General features: G+C 49.1%; 1 protein-coding gene across 1 annotated transcript in view; it reads left to right on the top strand.

The window, feature by feature from the left end:
* Positions 1-13,949, top strand: part of LOC122926348 (SCO-spondin-like) — a 199,474-nt gene extending 185,525 nt beyond the window's left edge. Inside the window, 6 exon segments of the mRNA XM_044277723.1 lie at positions 11-57; positions 128-292; positions 1,785-1,996; positions 2,101-2,196; positions 11,536-11,596; positions 12,946-13,949. Coding sequence (XP_044133658.1) covers positions 11-57; positions 128-292; positions 1,785-1,996; positions 2,101-2,196; positions 11,536-11,596; positions 12,946-13,949 — 1,585 coding nt within the window.
* Positions 13,950-14,846: the final 897 nt, after the last annotated feature.

Raw genomic sequence — 14,846 nt, 5'->3', positions numbered from 1 at the left:
TCTCCTGCAGCACTTGTCATACTGGAAGCTTTGTCTGCTCCTCTCAGGACTGTGACGGTGAGATGCTCTGCAGTGTGGTGGTAGGTGCTCATTGTTGTGCGGGGTGAGTGACGTGTCTTTCTTGCAGTGGACTGTCAGTGGTCGCAGTGGTCGGCCTGGAGTTTATGTTCTGTCACTTGTGGAATTGGAGTCCAAACCTCCCAGCGACAGCAGATACGTCCGCGGCTGTACGACGGCGAGGAATGTGCCGGACCCCCGACCCGGCAGAGACCGTGTGAGCTCCCCGACTGCAGTGAGTAGTCCCAAAATATTGGGGTCCAGCTGATGCACTGTACACAGTATATACCGATGCCCGGCGCTGAGTATACCGATGCTCGGCGCTGAGTATACCGATGCTCGGCGCTGAGTATACCGATGCTCGGCGCTGAGTATACCGATGCCCGGCGCTGAGTATACCGATGCCCGGCGCTGAGTATACCGATGCTCGGCGCTGAGTATACCGATGCCCGGCGCTGAGTATACCGATGCCCGGCGCTGAGTATACCGATACCCGGCGCTGAGTATACCGATGCCCAGCGCTGAGTATACCGATGCCCGGCACTGAGTATACCGATGCCCGGCGCTGAGTATACCGATGCCCGGCACTGAGTATACGGATGCACGGCTCTGAGTATACCGGCGCTGGGTATACTGATGCTCGGCCCCGGCGCTGAGTATACCGATGTCCGGCGCTGAGTATACCGATGTCCGGCGCTGAGTATACCAATGCTCGGCGCTGAGTATACCGATGCTCGGCGCTGAGTATACCGATGCCCGGCGCTGAGTATACCGATGCTCGGCCCCGGCGCTGAGTATACCGATGCCCGGCGCTGAGTATACCGATGCCCGGCGCTGAGTATACCGATGCCCAGCTCTGAGTATACCGATGCTCGGCCCCGGCACTGAGTATACCGATGCACGGCTCTGAGTATACCGATGCCCGGCGCTGGGTATACTGATGCTCGGCCCTGGCGCTGAATATACCGATGTCCGGCGCTGAGTATACCAATGCTCGGCGCTGAGTATACCAATGCTCGGCGCTGAGTATACCAATGCTCGGCGCTGAGTATACCGATGCCCGGCGCTGAGTATACCGATGCTCGGCCCCGGCGCTGAGTATACCGATGCCCGGCGCTGAGTATACCGATGCCCGGCGCTGAGTATACCGATGCCCAGCTCTGAGTATACCGATGCTCGGCCCCGGCGCTGAGTATACCGATGCCCGGCGCTGAGTATACCGATGCCCGGCGCTGAGTATACCGATGCCCGGCGCTGAGTATACCGATGCACGGCTCTGAGTATACCGATGCCCAGCGTTGGGTATACCGATGCTCGGCCCCCGGCGCTGAGTATGCCGATGCTCGGCGCTAAGTATGCCGATGCTCGGCGCTGAGTATGCCGATGCCCGGCGCTGAGTATACCGATGCCCGGCGCTGAGTATACCGATGCTCGTCGCTGAGTATACCGATGCCCGTCGCTGAGTATACCGATGCCCGTCGCTGAGTATACCGATGCCCGGCGCTGAGTATGCCGATGCTCGGCGCTGAGTATGCCGATGCAATGCTCGGCGCTGAGTATGCCGATGCTCGGCGCTGAGTATACCGATGCTCGGCGCTGAGTATACCGATGCTCGGCGCTGAGTATACCGATGCTCGGCGCTGAGTATACCGATGCCCGGCGCTGAGTATACCGATGCTCGACGCTGAGTATACTGATGCTCAGCTGTGTGACTCCCCTGTGTGCAGGTTGTCCCCCTGGGGAGCGGTGGAGGCGGACGCTCCCGGGTGAAGACTTCTGTGAACGGACTTGTCAGCAGGTTTATGGAGAGCGGGGCCGGAGCTGCAGTGCGGGGGCCCCGGGCGGCTGTGTGTGTGAGGCAGGAAGGTACCGCAGCAGCAGCGGGATGTGTGTCAGAGCGGAAGACTGCGAGTGCAAGCATGGACAACAGGTGTACCCGGTGAGTAACCCCCATCATCCTGCCCACGGAGAGATTCCTTCCTCGCAGACGCCCCATCATTATTCCTGATGAAGCTCACACATTAATGATTGTATTTTGTACAGCCCGGAGCGGACTGGCAGGACGGGTGTCAGATATGTCGCTGTGTAAATGGGATCGGAGTCTGCGCTGCGCAGTGTCCACCGCCCCACTGTGCCGAGGTGAGGAGCTGATACCGGGGCTGTGACATCACACAGGTACCGGGGCTGTGACATCACACGGGTACCGGGGCTGTGACATCACACGGGTACCGGGGCTGTGACATCACACGGATACCGGGGCTGTGACATCACACGGATACCGGGGCTGTGACATCACACGGATACCGGGGCTGTGACATCACACGGATACCGGGGCTGTGACATCACACGGGTACCGGGGCTGTGACATCACACGGGTACCGGGGCTGTGATCTAACACGGGTACCGGGGCTGTGACATCACACGGGTACCGGGCTGTGACATCACCGGGTACCGGGGCTGTGACATCACACGGGTACCGGGGCTGTGACATCACACGGGTACCGGGCTGTGACATCACACGGATACCGGGGCTGTGACATCACACGGATACCGGGGCTGTGACATCACACGGATACCGGGGCTGTGACATCACACGGATACCGGGCTGTGACATCACACGGGTACCGGGGCTGTGACATCACACGGGTACCGGGGCTGTGACATCACACGGGTACCGGGGCTGTGACATCACACGGGTACCGGGGCTGTGACATCACACGGGTACCGGGGCTGTGACATCACACGGGTACCGGGGCTGTGACATCACACGGGTACCGGGGCTGTGACATCACACGGGTACCGGGGCTGTGACATCACACGGGAACCGGGGCTGTGACATCACACGGGTACCGGGGCTGTGACATCACACGGATACCGGGGCTGTGACATCACACGGGTACCGGGGCTGTGACATCACACGGGTACCGGGGCTGTGACATCACACGGGTACCGGGGCTGTGACATCACACGGGTACCGGGGCTGTGACATCACACGGGTACCGGGGCTGTGACATCACACGGGAACCGGGGCTGTGACATCACACGGATACCGGGGCTGTGACATCACACGGGTACCGGGGCAGTGACATCACACGGGTATCGGGGCAGTGACATCACACGGGTACCGGGGCTGTTACACCACACAGGTGACGGGGCTGTGACATCACACAGGTGACGGGGCTGTGACATCACACAGGTGACGGGGCTGTGACATCACACAGGTGACGGGGCTGTGACATCACACAGATACCGGGGCAATGACATCACACAGATTCCGGGGCTGTGACATCACACAGGTGACGGGGCTGTGACATCACACAGGTGACGGGGCTGTGACATCACACAGGTGACGGGGCAATGACATCACACAGATTCCGGGGCTATGACATCACACAGGTACCGGGATAATGACTAGAGATGAGTGAATTAATTTCACACTAATCAGATTTGTTGCGAATTTCTGAATAATTTTGTCTTCCAATAAATCCGTACTTTTGGGATTCGTCCCACACAAAGTTCTCAAAATGGCATCCACCATATAAATTTGTATACAGGGAAGATGAGAAGATGAAGGAGCATCATATGACCCAGTACGGGTGGCATTGCCCATAATGCCTTGCAGTCAGCCTCAGCCAATTATGAGAGACTAAAGCTGTGATGTCAGTGGATGTGTCATAGGCACTATATAAGAGGCCAGCCAGGATCGGCCATGTCTTTCTGGGTGTGTACATTGGACAGATAGCGCGTCTGGTAGATAGAGGTCTTATAACACAGAATATGGCAGGCCTGGGGTCATGGAGGAGAAGACAATAGACAGTTATAATTATGTCACAGAGAGGCAGGTTGTAGAGACAGGAGTCAGTGTGCCATAGAGTGTAACTTATTCAGGTCACCTCAGGGAGGAGAAGACAATAGACAGATATAATTATGTCACATAGAGGCAGGTTGTAGAGACAGGAGTCAGTGTGCCATAGTGTGTAACTTATTCAGGTCACCTCAGGGAGGAGAAGACAATAGACAGATATAATTATGTCACAGAGAGGCAGGATGTAGAGACAGGAGTCAGTGTGCCATAGTGTGTAACTTATTCAGGTCACCTCAGGGAGGAGAAGACAATAGACAGATATAATTATGTCACAGAGAGGCAGGTTGTAGAGACAGGAGTCAGTGTGCCATAGTGTGTAACTTATTCAGGTCACCTCAGGGAGGAGAAGACAATAGACAGTTATAATTATGTCACAGAGAGGCAGGTTGTAGAGACAGGAGTCAGTGTGCCATAGTGTGTTACTTATTCAGGTCACCTCAAGGAGGAGAAGACAATAGACAGTTATAATTATGTCCCAGAGAGGCAGGTTGTAGAGACAGGAGTCAGTGTGCCATAGTGTGTTACTTATTCAGGTCACCTCAGGGAGGAGAAGGCAATAGACAGTTATAATTATGTCCCAGAGAGGCAGGTTGTAGAGACAGGAGTCAGTGTGCCGTAGTGTGTAACTTATTCAGGTCACCTCAGGGAGGAGAAGACAATAGACAGTTATAATTATGTCACAGAGAGGCAGGTTGTAGAGACAGGAGTCAGTGTGCCATAGTGTGTTACTTATTCAGGACACCTCAGGGAGGAGAAGACAATAAACAGTTATAATTATGTCACAGAGAGGCAGGTTGTAGAGACAGGAGTCAGTGTGCCATAGTGTGTTACTTATTCAGGTCACCTCAGGAAGGAGAAGACAATAGACAGTTATAATTATATCACATAGAGGCAGGTTGTAGAGACAGGAGTCAGTGTGCCATAGTGTGTTACTTATTCAGGTCACCTCAGGAAGGAGAAGACAATAGACAGTTATAATTATATCACATAGAGGCAGGTTGTAGAGACAGGAGTCAGTGTGCCATAGTGTGTAACTTATTCAGGTCGCCTCAGGGAGGAGAAGACAATAGACAGATATAATTATGTCACAGAGAGGCAGGTTGTAGAGACAGTTGTCAGTGTGCCATAGTGTGTAACTTATTCAGGTCACCTCAGGGAGGAGAAGACAATAGACAATTATAATTATGTCACAGAGAGGCAGGTTGTAGAGACAGGAGTCAGTGTGCCATAGTGTGTAACTTATTCAGGTCACCTCAGGGAGGAGAAGACAATAGACGGTTATAATTATGTCACAGAGAGGCAGGTTGTAGAGACAGGAGTCAGTGTGCCATAGTGTGTTACTTATTCAGGTCACCTCAGGGAGGAGAAGACAATAGACAGTTATAATTATGTCACAGAGAGGCAGGTTGTAGAGACAGGAGTCAGTGTGCCCTAGTGTGCAACTTATTCAGGTCTCCTCAGGGAGGAGAAGACAATAGACAGATATAATTATGTCACAGAGAGGCAGGTTGTAGAGACAGGAGTCAGTGTGCCATAGGGTGTTACTTATTCAGGTCACCTCAGGGAGGAGAAGACAATAGACAGTTATAATTATGTCACAGAGAGGCAGGTTGTAGAGACAGGAGTCAATGTGCCATAGGGTGTTACTTATTCAGGACACCTCAGGGAGGAGAAGACAATAGACAGTTATAATTATGTCACAGAGAGGCAGGTTGTAGAGACAGGAGTCAGTGTGCCATAGTGTGTTACTTATTCAGGTCACCTCAGGGAGGAGAAGACAATAGACAGTTATAATTATGTCACAGAGAGGCAGGTTGTAGAGACAGTAGTCAGTGTGCCATAGTGTGTTACTTATTCAGGTCACCTCAGGGAGGAGAAGACAATAGACAGTTATAATTATGTCACAGAGAGGCAGGTTGTAGAGACAGGAGTCAGTGTGCCATAGTGTGTTACTTATTCAGGTCACCTCAGGAAGGAGGAGAAGACAATAGACAGTTATAATTATGTCACAGAGAGGCAGGTTGTAGAGACAGGAGTCAGTGTGCCATAGTGTGTTACTTATTCAGGTCACCTCAGGGAGGAGAAGACAATAGACGGTTATAATTATGTCACAGAGAGGCAGGTTGTAGAGACAGGAGTCAGTGTGCCATAGAGTGTTACTTATTCAGGTCACCTCAGGGAGGAGAAGACAATAGACAGTTATAATTATGTCACAGAGAGGCAGGTTGTAGAGACAGGAGTCAGTGTGCCATAGTGTGTTACTTATTCAGGTCACCTCAGGGAGGAGAAGACAATAGACAGTTATAATTATGTCACAGAGAGGCAGGTTGTAGAGACAGGAGTCAGTGTGCCATAGTGTGTAACTTATTCAGGTCACCTCAGGGAGGAGAAGACAATAGACAGTTATAATGATGTCACAGAGAGGCAGGTTGTAGAGACAGGAGTCAGTGTGCCATAGTGTGTTACTTATTCAGGTCACCTCAGGAAGGAGAAGACAATAGACAGTTATAATTATGTCCCAGAGAGGCAGGTTGTAGAGACAGGAGTCAGTGTGCCATAGTGTGTTACTTATTCAGGTCACCTCAAGGAGGAGAAGACAATAGACAGTTATAATGATGTCACAGAGAAGCAGGTTGTAGAGACAGGAGTCGGTGTGCCATAGTGTGTTACTTAGTCAGGTCACCTCAGGGAGGAGAAGACAATAGACAGATATAATTATGTCACAGAGAGGCAGGTTGTAGAGACAGGAGTCAGTGTGCCATAGTGTGTAACTTATTCAGGTCACCTCAGGGAGGAGAAGACAATAGACAGTTATAATTATATCACATAGAGGCAGGTTGTAGAGACAGGAGTCAGTGTGCCATAGTGTGTTACTTATTCAGGTCACCTCAGGGAGGAGAAGACAATAGACAGTTATAATTATGTCACAGAGAGGCAGGTTGTAGAGACAGGAGTCAGTGTGCCATAGTGTGTAACTTATTCAGGTCACCTCAGGGAGGAGAAGACAATAGACAGTTATAATTAGTGTCACATAGAGGCAGGTTGTAGAGACAGGAGTCAGTTTGCCATAGTGTGTTACTTATTCAGGTCACCTCAGGAGGAGAAGACAATAGACAGTTATAATTATGTCACAGAGAGGCAGGTTGTAGAGACAGGAGTCAGTGTGCCATAGTGTGTTACTTATTCAGGTCACCTCAGGAGAGAAGAAGACAATAGACAGTTATAATTATGTCACAGAGAAGGCAGGTTGTAGAGACAGGAGTCAGTGTGCCATAGTGTGTTACTTATTCAGGTCACCTCAGGGAGGAGAAGACAATAGACAGTTATAATTATGTCACATAGAGGCAGGTTGTAGAGACAGGAGTCAGTGTGCCATAGTGTGTAACTTATTCAGGTCACCTCAGGGAGGAGAAGACAATAGACAGTTATAATTATGTCACAGAGAGGCAGGTTGTAGAGACAGGAGTCAGTGTGCCATAGTGTGTAACTTATTCAGGTCACCTCAGGGAGGAGAAGACAATAGACAGTTATAATTATGTCACAGAGAGGCAGGTTGTAGAGACAGGAGTCAGTGTGCCATAGTGTGTACTTATTCAGGTCACCTCAGGGAGGAGAAGACAATAGACAGTTATAATTATGTCACAGAGAGGCAGGTTGTAGAGACACGAGTCAGTGTGCCATAGTGTGTTACTTATTCAGGCCACCTTAGGAAGGAGAAGACAATAGACAGTTATAATTATGTCACAGAGGCAGGCTGTAGAGACAGGAGTCAGTGTGCCATACTGTGTGACTTATTCAGGTCATCTCAGGGAGGAGAAGACAATAGACAGTTATAATTATGTCACAGAGAGGCAGGTTGTAGAGACAGGAGTCAGTGTGCCATAGTGTGTTACTTATTCAGGTCACCTCAGGGAGGAGAAGACAATAGACAGTTATAATTATGTCCCAGAGAGGCAGGTTGTAGAGACAGGAGTCAGTGTGCCATAGTGTGTTACTTATTCAGGTCACCTCAAGGAGGAGAAGACAATAGACAGTTATAATTATGTCACAGAGAAGCAGGTTGTAGAGACAGGAGTCAGTGTGCCATAGTGTGTTACTTATTCAGGTCACCTCAGGGAGGAGAAGACAATAGACAGTTATAATTATGTCACAGAGAGGCAGGTTGTAGAGACAGGAGTCAGTGTGCCATAGTGTGTTACTTATTCAGGTCACCTCAGGGAGGAGAAGACAATAGACAGTTATAATTATGTCACAGAGAGGCAGGTTGTAGAGACAGGAGTCAGTGTGCCATAGTGTGTTACTTATTCAGGTCACCTCAGGAGGAGAAGACAATAGACAGTTATAATTATGTCACAGAGAGGCAGGTTGTAGAGACAGGAGTCAGTGTGCCATAGTGTGTTACTTATTCAGGTCACCTCAGGGAGGAGAAGACAATAGACAGTTATAATTATGTCACAGAGAGGCAGGTTGTAGAGACAGGAGTCAGTGTGCCATAGTGTGTTACTTATTCAGGTCACCTCAGGGAGGAGAAGACAATAGACAGTTATAATTATGTCACAGAGAGGCAGGTTGTAGAGACAGGAGTCAGTGTGCCGTAGTGTGTTACTTATTCAGGTCACCTCAGGGAGGAGAAGACAATAGACAGTTATAATTATGTCACAGAGAGGCCGGTTGTAGAGACAGGAGTCAGTGTGCCGTAGTGTGTTACTTATTCAGGTCACCTCAGGGAGGAGAAGACAATAGACAGTTATAATTATGTCACAGAGAGGCAGGTTGTAGAGACAGGAGTCAGTGTGCCGTAGTGTGTAACTTATTCAGGTCACCTCAGGAAGGAGAAGACAATAGACAGTTATAATTATGTCACAGAGAGGCAGGTTGTAGAGACAGGAGTCAGTGTGCCATAGTGTGTACTTATTCAGGTCACCTCAGGAGGAGAAGACAATAGACAGTTATAATTATGTCACAGAGAGGCAGGTTGTAGAGACAGGAGTCAGTGTGCCATAGTGTGTTACTTATTCAGGTCACCTCAGGAAGGAGAAGACAATAGACAGTTATAATTATGTCACAGAGAGGCAGGTTGTAGAGACAGGAGTCAGTGTGCCATAGTGTGTAACTTATTCAGGTCACCTCAGGGAGGAGAAGACTAATAGACAGTTATAATTATGTCACAGAGAGGCAGGTTGTAGAGACAGGAGTCAGTGTGCCATAGTGTGTTACTTATTCAGGTCACCTCAGGGAGGAGAAGACAATAGACAGTTATAATTATGTCACAGAGAGGCAGGTTGTAGAGACAGGAGTCAGTGTGCCATAGTGTGTTACTTATTCAGGTCACCTCAGGGAGGAGAAGACAATAGACAGTTATAATTATGTCACAGAGAGGCAGGTTGTAGAGACAGGAGTCAGTGTGCCATAGTGTGTAACTTATTCAGGTCACCTCAGGGAGGAGAAGACAATAGACAGTTATAATTATGTCACAGAGAGGCAGGTTGTAGAGACAGGAGTCAGTGTGCCATAGTGTGTAACTTATTCAGGTCACCTCAGGGAGGAGAAGACAATAGACAGTTATAATTATGTCACAGAGAGGCAGGTTGTAGAGACAGGAGTCAGTGTGCCATAGTGTGTTACTTATTCAGGTCACCTCAGGGAGGAGAAGACAATAGACGGTTATAATTATGTCACAGAGAGGCCGGTTGTAGAGACAGGAGTCAGTGTGCCATAGTGTGTAACTTATTCAGGTCACCTCAGGGAGGAGAAGACAATAGACAGTTATAATTATGTCACAGAGAGGCAGGTTGTAGAGACAGGAGTCGGTGTGCCAGAGTGTGTAACTTATTCAGGTCACCTCAGGGTGGTTGGTGGCCGCCATTTGTCAGACTGTGCAGCATGTGAAGTTATACTACCTAATTTAATATTAAAGGGGTCGGCCACTTTCTGGCTACTTTTGACCAAAGCGCATGTAAGTTGACTACATGACACTTACTAACATAGACTTTGCTGGTATTCTGTGCCGTTTGCTATATTTCATAAGTCATGTCCCCTTGTTGGGCAAATCTTCACAGGAGACCTGTCCATAAGATGGCCGCTCATGGAGGGTCATGTGACCAAGCAAAAATAACTCCAGACACATCACTCACCCTTCTTCCCTCAAAATACTACATCTATCCTCTGCACTTGCAATGTTGAAAGTGTAGGGCAGGTGTGGGCGATATTAATGGCGGAGACTGAGTGATTTGCCTGGTCACATGACCCTCCATCAGCGGCCATTTTATGGAGAGCACCTTTTACTGTACAGCATAAATGACTTGGCCAACCAGGAAGAATATCTTCTGAAATATAGCAAATGACACAGAATATCAACAGAGGCTATATTGGTGAGTTCCATACAGTCATCTTATATACACATTGGTCATCAGAAGCCAGAAAGTGGCCGACCCCTTTAATATGAATCAGCCCAGTCTTCATCACATAATTCCCAATCATATCAAATCTTTTAGAATATGAATCCTGGTGCTGGGAATGTGCTGCCTCAGATACCGGCCCGTGTCACCGTTCTACTCAAATCCTCCCAGTTGCAAATACTTTTGGGAAAATCAAACTAGCAGGACATCCTCCTCCCCGTTATCATTCTAGTAGCCAGGCCACATCCACAATTAGTACAGTGTAGTAGTCATCATCGGTTACTGCTTCTCCTGCTCGGACTACTTCGCCACCTCATCATCTCCTTAATGGTCAGTCACTCATAATTGAATGTATGGGCAGGAAAGACCAATACGCACCCAGCAATCCACTTGTGTGCAAACTGCACTCCCACCTGGCTAAGTTGCTGGCAGTGCAGTTGCTGCTCCACCACTTAGTGGATTCCACTGCCTTTAGGTAACTGATCAATGGAGGATACCTAACCGCCATTATTTCTGTGGGGGGTGCCGTTATTTCTGGACACGTACTGTGGGGGGTGCAATTATGTCTGGACACGTACTGTGGGGGGTGCCGTTATGTCTGGACACGTACTGTAGGGGGGGTGCTGCCATGTCTGGACACGTACTGTGGGGGGTGCCGCCATGTCTGGACACGTGCTGTGGGCAGTGGCGCCATGTCTGGACACGTGCTGTGGGGGGTGGCGCCATGTCTGGACACGTGCTGTGGGGGGTGGCGCCATGTCTGGACACATGCTGTGGGGGGTGGCGCCATGTCTGGACACGTGCTGTGGGGGGTGGCGCCATGTCTTGACCCTCACCATCAAGACATGTAAGTAATGTCCTCTGCTGCAGGACGTAGTCACATGACGGAGAGCCTGGACCTCCTATTACTACACACGAAAAACGCTCACCCCGATAGATTGTCGTCTGCCGCCTTAATGAAGCACACCTGACCCATTTTTAGAGTGTAGTAACAGGATCTCGGGTGACTCCGCTCCTGACCGTCTAACCAGAAGAAGCTTCCTGTCAGTCTAGGTGGTCTCCTATGTCTTCACGCCACATCCCATTATAACTTTCACTATCACATGGACTTAGGGACGTCTTTTCTCACAGGGTCACCTACAGGAAGGGCTCCGATAACCGCTGGGCTACAGATCTGGGGAAACCGTATCATTCTGTAATGTTTCCTTGTGACAGGGAGAAGAGACGGTGCAGGAGCCCGGAGAATGCTGTCCTGTGTGCCGGAGGCAGATATCAGGTAGGGACATCTATGGTGCTGTATTATGGGATGCACTAGAGGCAGATATTAGATAGGGACGTCTATGGTGTCGTATTATGGGATGTATTGGAGGCAGATACCAGGTAGGGATGTCTATGGTGCTGTATTATGGGATGTACCGTAGGCAGATACCAGGTAGGGATATCTATGGTGCTATATTATGGGATGTACTGGAGGCAAATATCAGGTAGGGACGTCTATGGTGCTGTATTATGGGATGTACTGGAGGCAGATACCAGGTAGGGATGTCTATGGTGCTGTATTATGGGATGTACTGGAGGCAAATATCAGGTAGGGACGTCTATGGTGCTGTATTATGGGGTGTACCGGAGGCAGATGTCAGGTAGGGACGTCTATGGTGCTGTATTATGGGATATACTGAAGGCAGATACCAGGTAGGGATGTCTATGGTGCTGTATTATGGGGTGTACTGGAGGCAGATACCAGGTAGGGATGTCTATGGTGCTGTATTATGGGATGTACTGGAGGCAAATATCAGGTAGGGACGTCTATGGTGCTGTATTATGGGGTGTACCGGAGGCAGATGTCAGGTAGGGACGTCTATGGTGCTGTATTATGGGATATACTGAAGGCAGATATCAGGTAGGGATGTCTATGGTGCTGTATTATGGGATATACTGAAGGCAGATATCAGGTAGGAACGTCTATGGTGCTGTATTATGGGGTGTACCGTAGGCAGATGTCAGGTAGGGACGTCTATGGTGCTGTATTATGGGATATACTGAAGGCAGATATCGGGTAGGGACGTCTATGGTGCTGTATTATGGGGTGTACTGGAGGCAGATATCAGGTAGGGACATCTATGGTGCTGTATTATGGGATGTCCTGGAGGCAGATATCAGGCAGGATCATCTATGGTGTTGTATTATGGGATGCACTGGAGGCAGATATCAGGTAGGGACGTCTATGGTGCTGTATTATGGGATGTACTGGAGGCAGATATCAGGCAGGATCATCTATGGTGTTGTATTATGGGATGCACTGGAGGCAGATATCAGGTAGGGACGTCTATGGTGCTGTATTATGGGATGTACTGGAGGCAGATATCAGGCATGATCATCTATGGTGTTGTATTATGGGATGTACTGGAGGCAGATATCAGGTAGGGACGTCGACAGTGACTGCTCTAGTGTCTGATGTATCTGGTAATCCGTTTTCCTGTTTTCTGTGGAGGAAATCTCGTACAGCAAATCATTTACAATATTTAAAAGTGCATGCAGAAAGGGTGCGTTACCCACACATTTCAGGCAGTTCCTGCCCTCAGTCATAGACCTCTGGACTATACTAATGGAGTTTCCTCTCCACAGATGGACCAACAGTCTGCAAACTTCACACTGAAATCAGGAACATCACCAAGGGCAGCTGCTACCTGGAGAATGTGGAGGTCAGCTTCTGTCGTGGCCACTGCGCCTCCTGGACCAATGTCCTGGCAGAGGTAAAAGGTCACAGATGGGGTTGGGAGTTCAAGTGTAAAATCAGGGATTACAGGCAGGTTATTAGAGAGAAGGTTAGGGACTACAGGCAGAATAATGGAGAGGTCATGAACTACAGGCAGAATAATAGAGAGAAGGTCATGAACTACAGGCAGAATAATAGAGAGACGGTCAGGGACTACAGGCAGAATAATGGAGAGGTCATGAACTACAGGCAGAATAATAGAGAGAAGGTCATGAACTACAGGCAGAATAATAGAGAGACGGTCAGGGATTACAGGCAGGATAATAGAGAGAAGGTCAGGGACCACAGACAGGATAATAGAGAGAAGGTCATGGACTACAGGCAGGATAATAGAGAGAAGGTCATGGACTACACGCAGAATAATAGAGAGACGGTCAGGGACCACAGACAGGATAATAGAGAGAAGGTCATGGACTACAGGCAGGATAATAGAGAGAAGGTCATGGACTACAGGCAGAATAATAGAGAGACGGTCAGGGATTACAGGCAGGATAATAGAGAGAAGGTCAGGGACTACAGGCAGGATAATAGAGAGAAGGTCAGGGACTACAGGCAGAATAATAGAGAGACGGTCAGGGATTACAGGCAGGATAATAGAGAGAAGGTCAGGGACCACAGACAGGATAATAGAGAGAAGGTCAGGGACTACAGGCAGGATAATAGAGAGGAGGTCATGGACTACAGGCAGGATAATAGAGAGAAGGTCATGGACTACAGGCGGAATAATAGAGAGAAGGTCAGGGACTACAGGCAGGATAATAGAGAGAAGGTTAGGGATTGCAGGCAGGATAATAGAGAGAAAGTCATGGACTACAGGCAGGATAATAGAGAGGAGGTCAGGGACTACAGGTAGGATAATAAAGAGGTCAGGGACTACATGCAGGATAATAGAGAGAAGGTCATAGACTACAGGCAGGATAATAGAGAGAAGGTCAGTGACTACAGGCAGAATAATAGAGAGAAGGTCAGGGACTACAGGCAGGATAATAGAGAGAAGGTCATGGACTACAGGCAGGATAATAGAGAGGAGGTCAGGGATTACAGGCAGGATAATAGAGAGGAGGTCAGGGATTACAGGCAGGATAATAGAGAGAAGGTCATGGACTACAGGCAGAATAATAGAGAGAATGTCATGGACTACAGGCAGGATAATAGAGAGGAGGTCAGGGATTACAGGCAGGATAATAGAGAGAAGGTCAGGGACTACAGGCAGAATAATAGAGAGAAGGTCAGGGACTACAGGCAGGATAATAGAGAGAAGGTCATGGACTACAGGCAGGATACTAGAGAGAAGGTCATGGACTACAGGCAGAATAATAGAGAGAAGGTCAGGGACTACAGGCAGGATAATAAAGAGAAGGTTAGGGATTGCAGGCAGGATAATAGAGAGAAAGTCATGGACTACAGGCAGGATAATAGAGAGGTCAGGGACTACAGGCAGGATAATAGAGAGAAGGTCATAGACTACAGGCAGGATAATAGAGAGAATGTCATGGACTACAGGCAGGATAATAGAGAGAAGGTCAGTGACTACAGGCAGAATAATAGAGAGAAGGTCAGGGACTACAGGCAGAATAATAGAGAGAAGGTCGGGGATTACAGGCAGAATAATTACTGGCAGAATAATAGAGAGAAGGTCAGGGACCACAGGCAGGATAATAGAGAGGAGGTCAGGGATTACAGGCAGGATAATAGAGAGGAGGTCAGGGATTACAGGCAGGATAATAGAGAGAAGGTCATGGACTACAGG

Source organism: Bufo gargarizans, chromosome 2, assembly GCF_014858855.1.
Source record: "Bufo gargarizans isolate SCDJY-AF-19 chromosome 2, ASM1485885v1, whole genome shotgun sequence".
NCBI lineage: Eukaryota > Metazoa > Chordata > Amphibia > Anura > Bufonidae > Bufo > Bufo gargarizans.
Note: the sequence above shows the minus strand (reverse complement) of the source record. Positions and strands in the feature narration are given on the sequence as shown.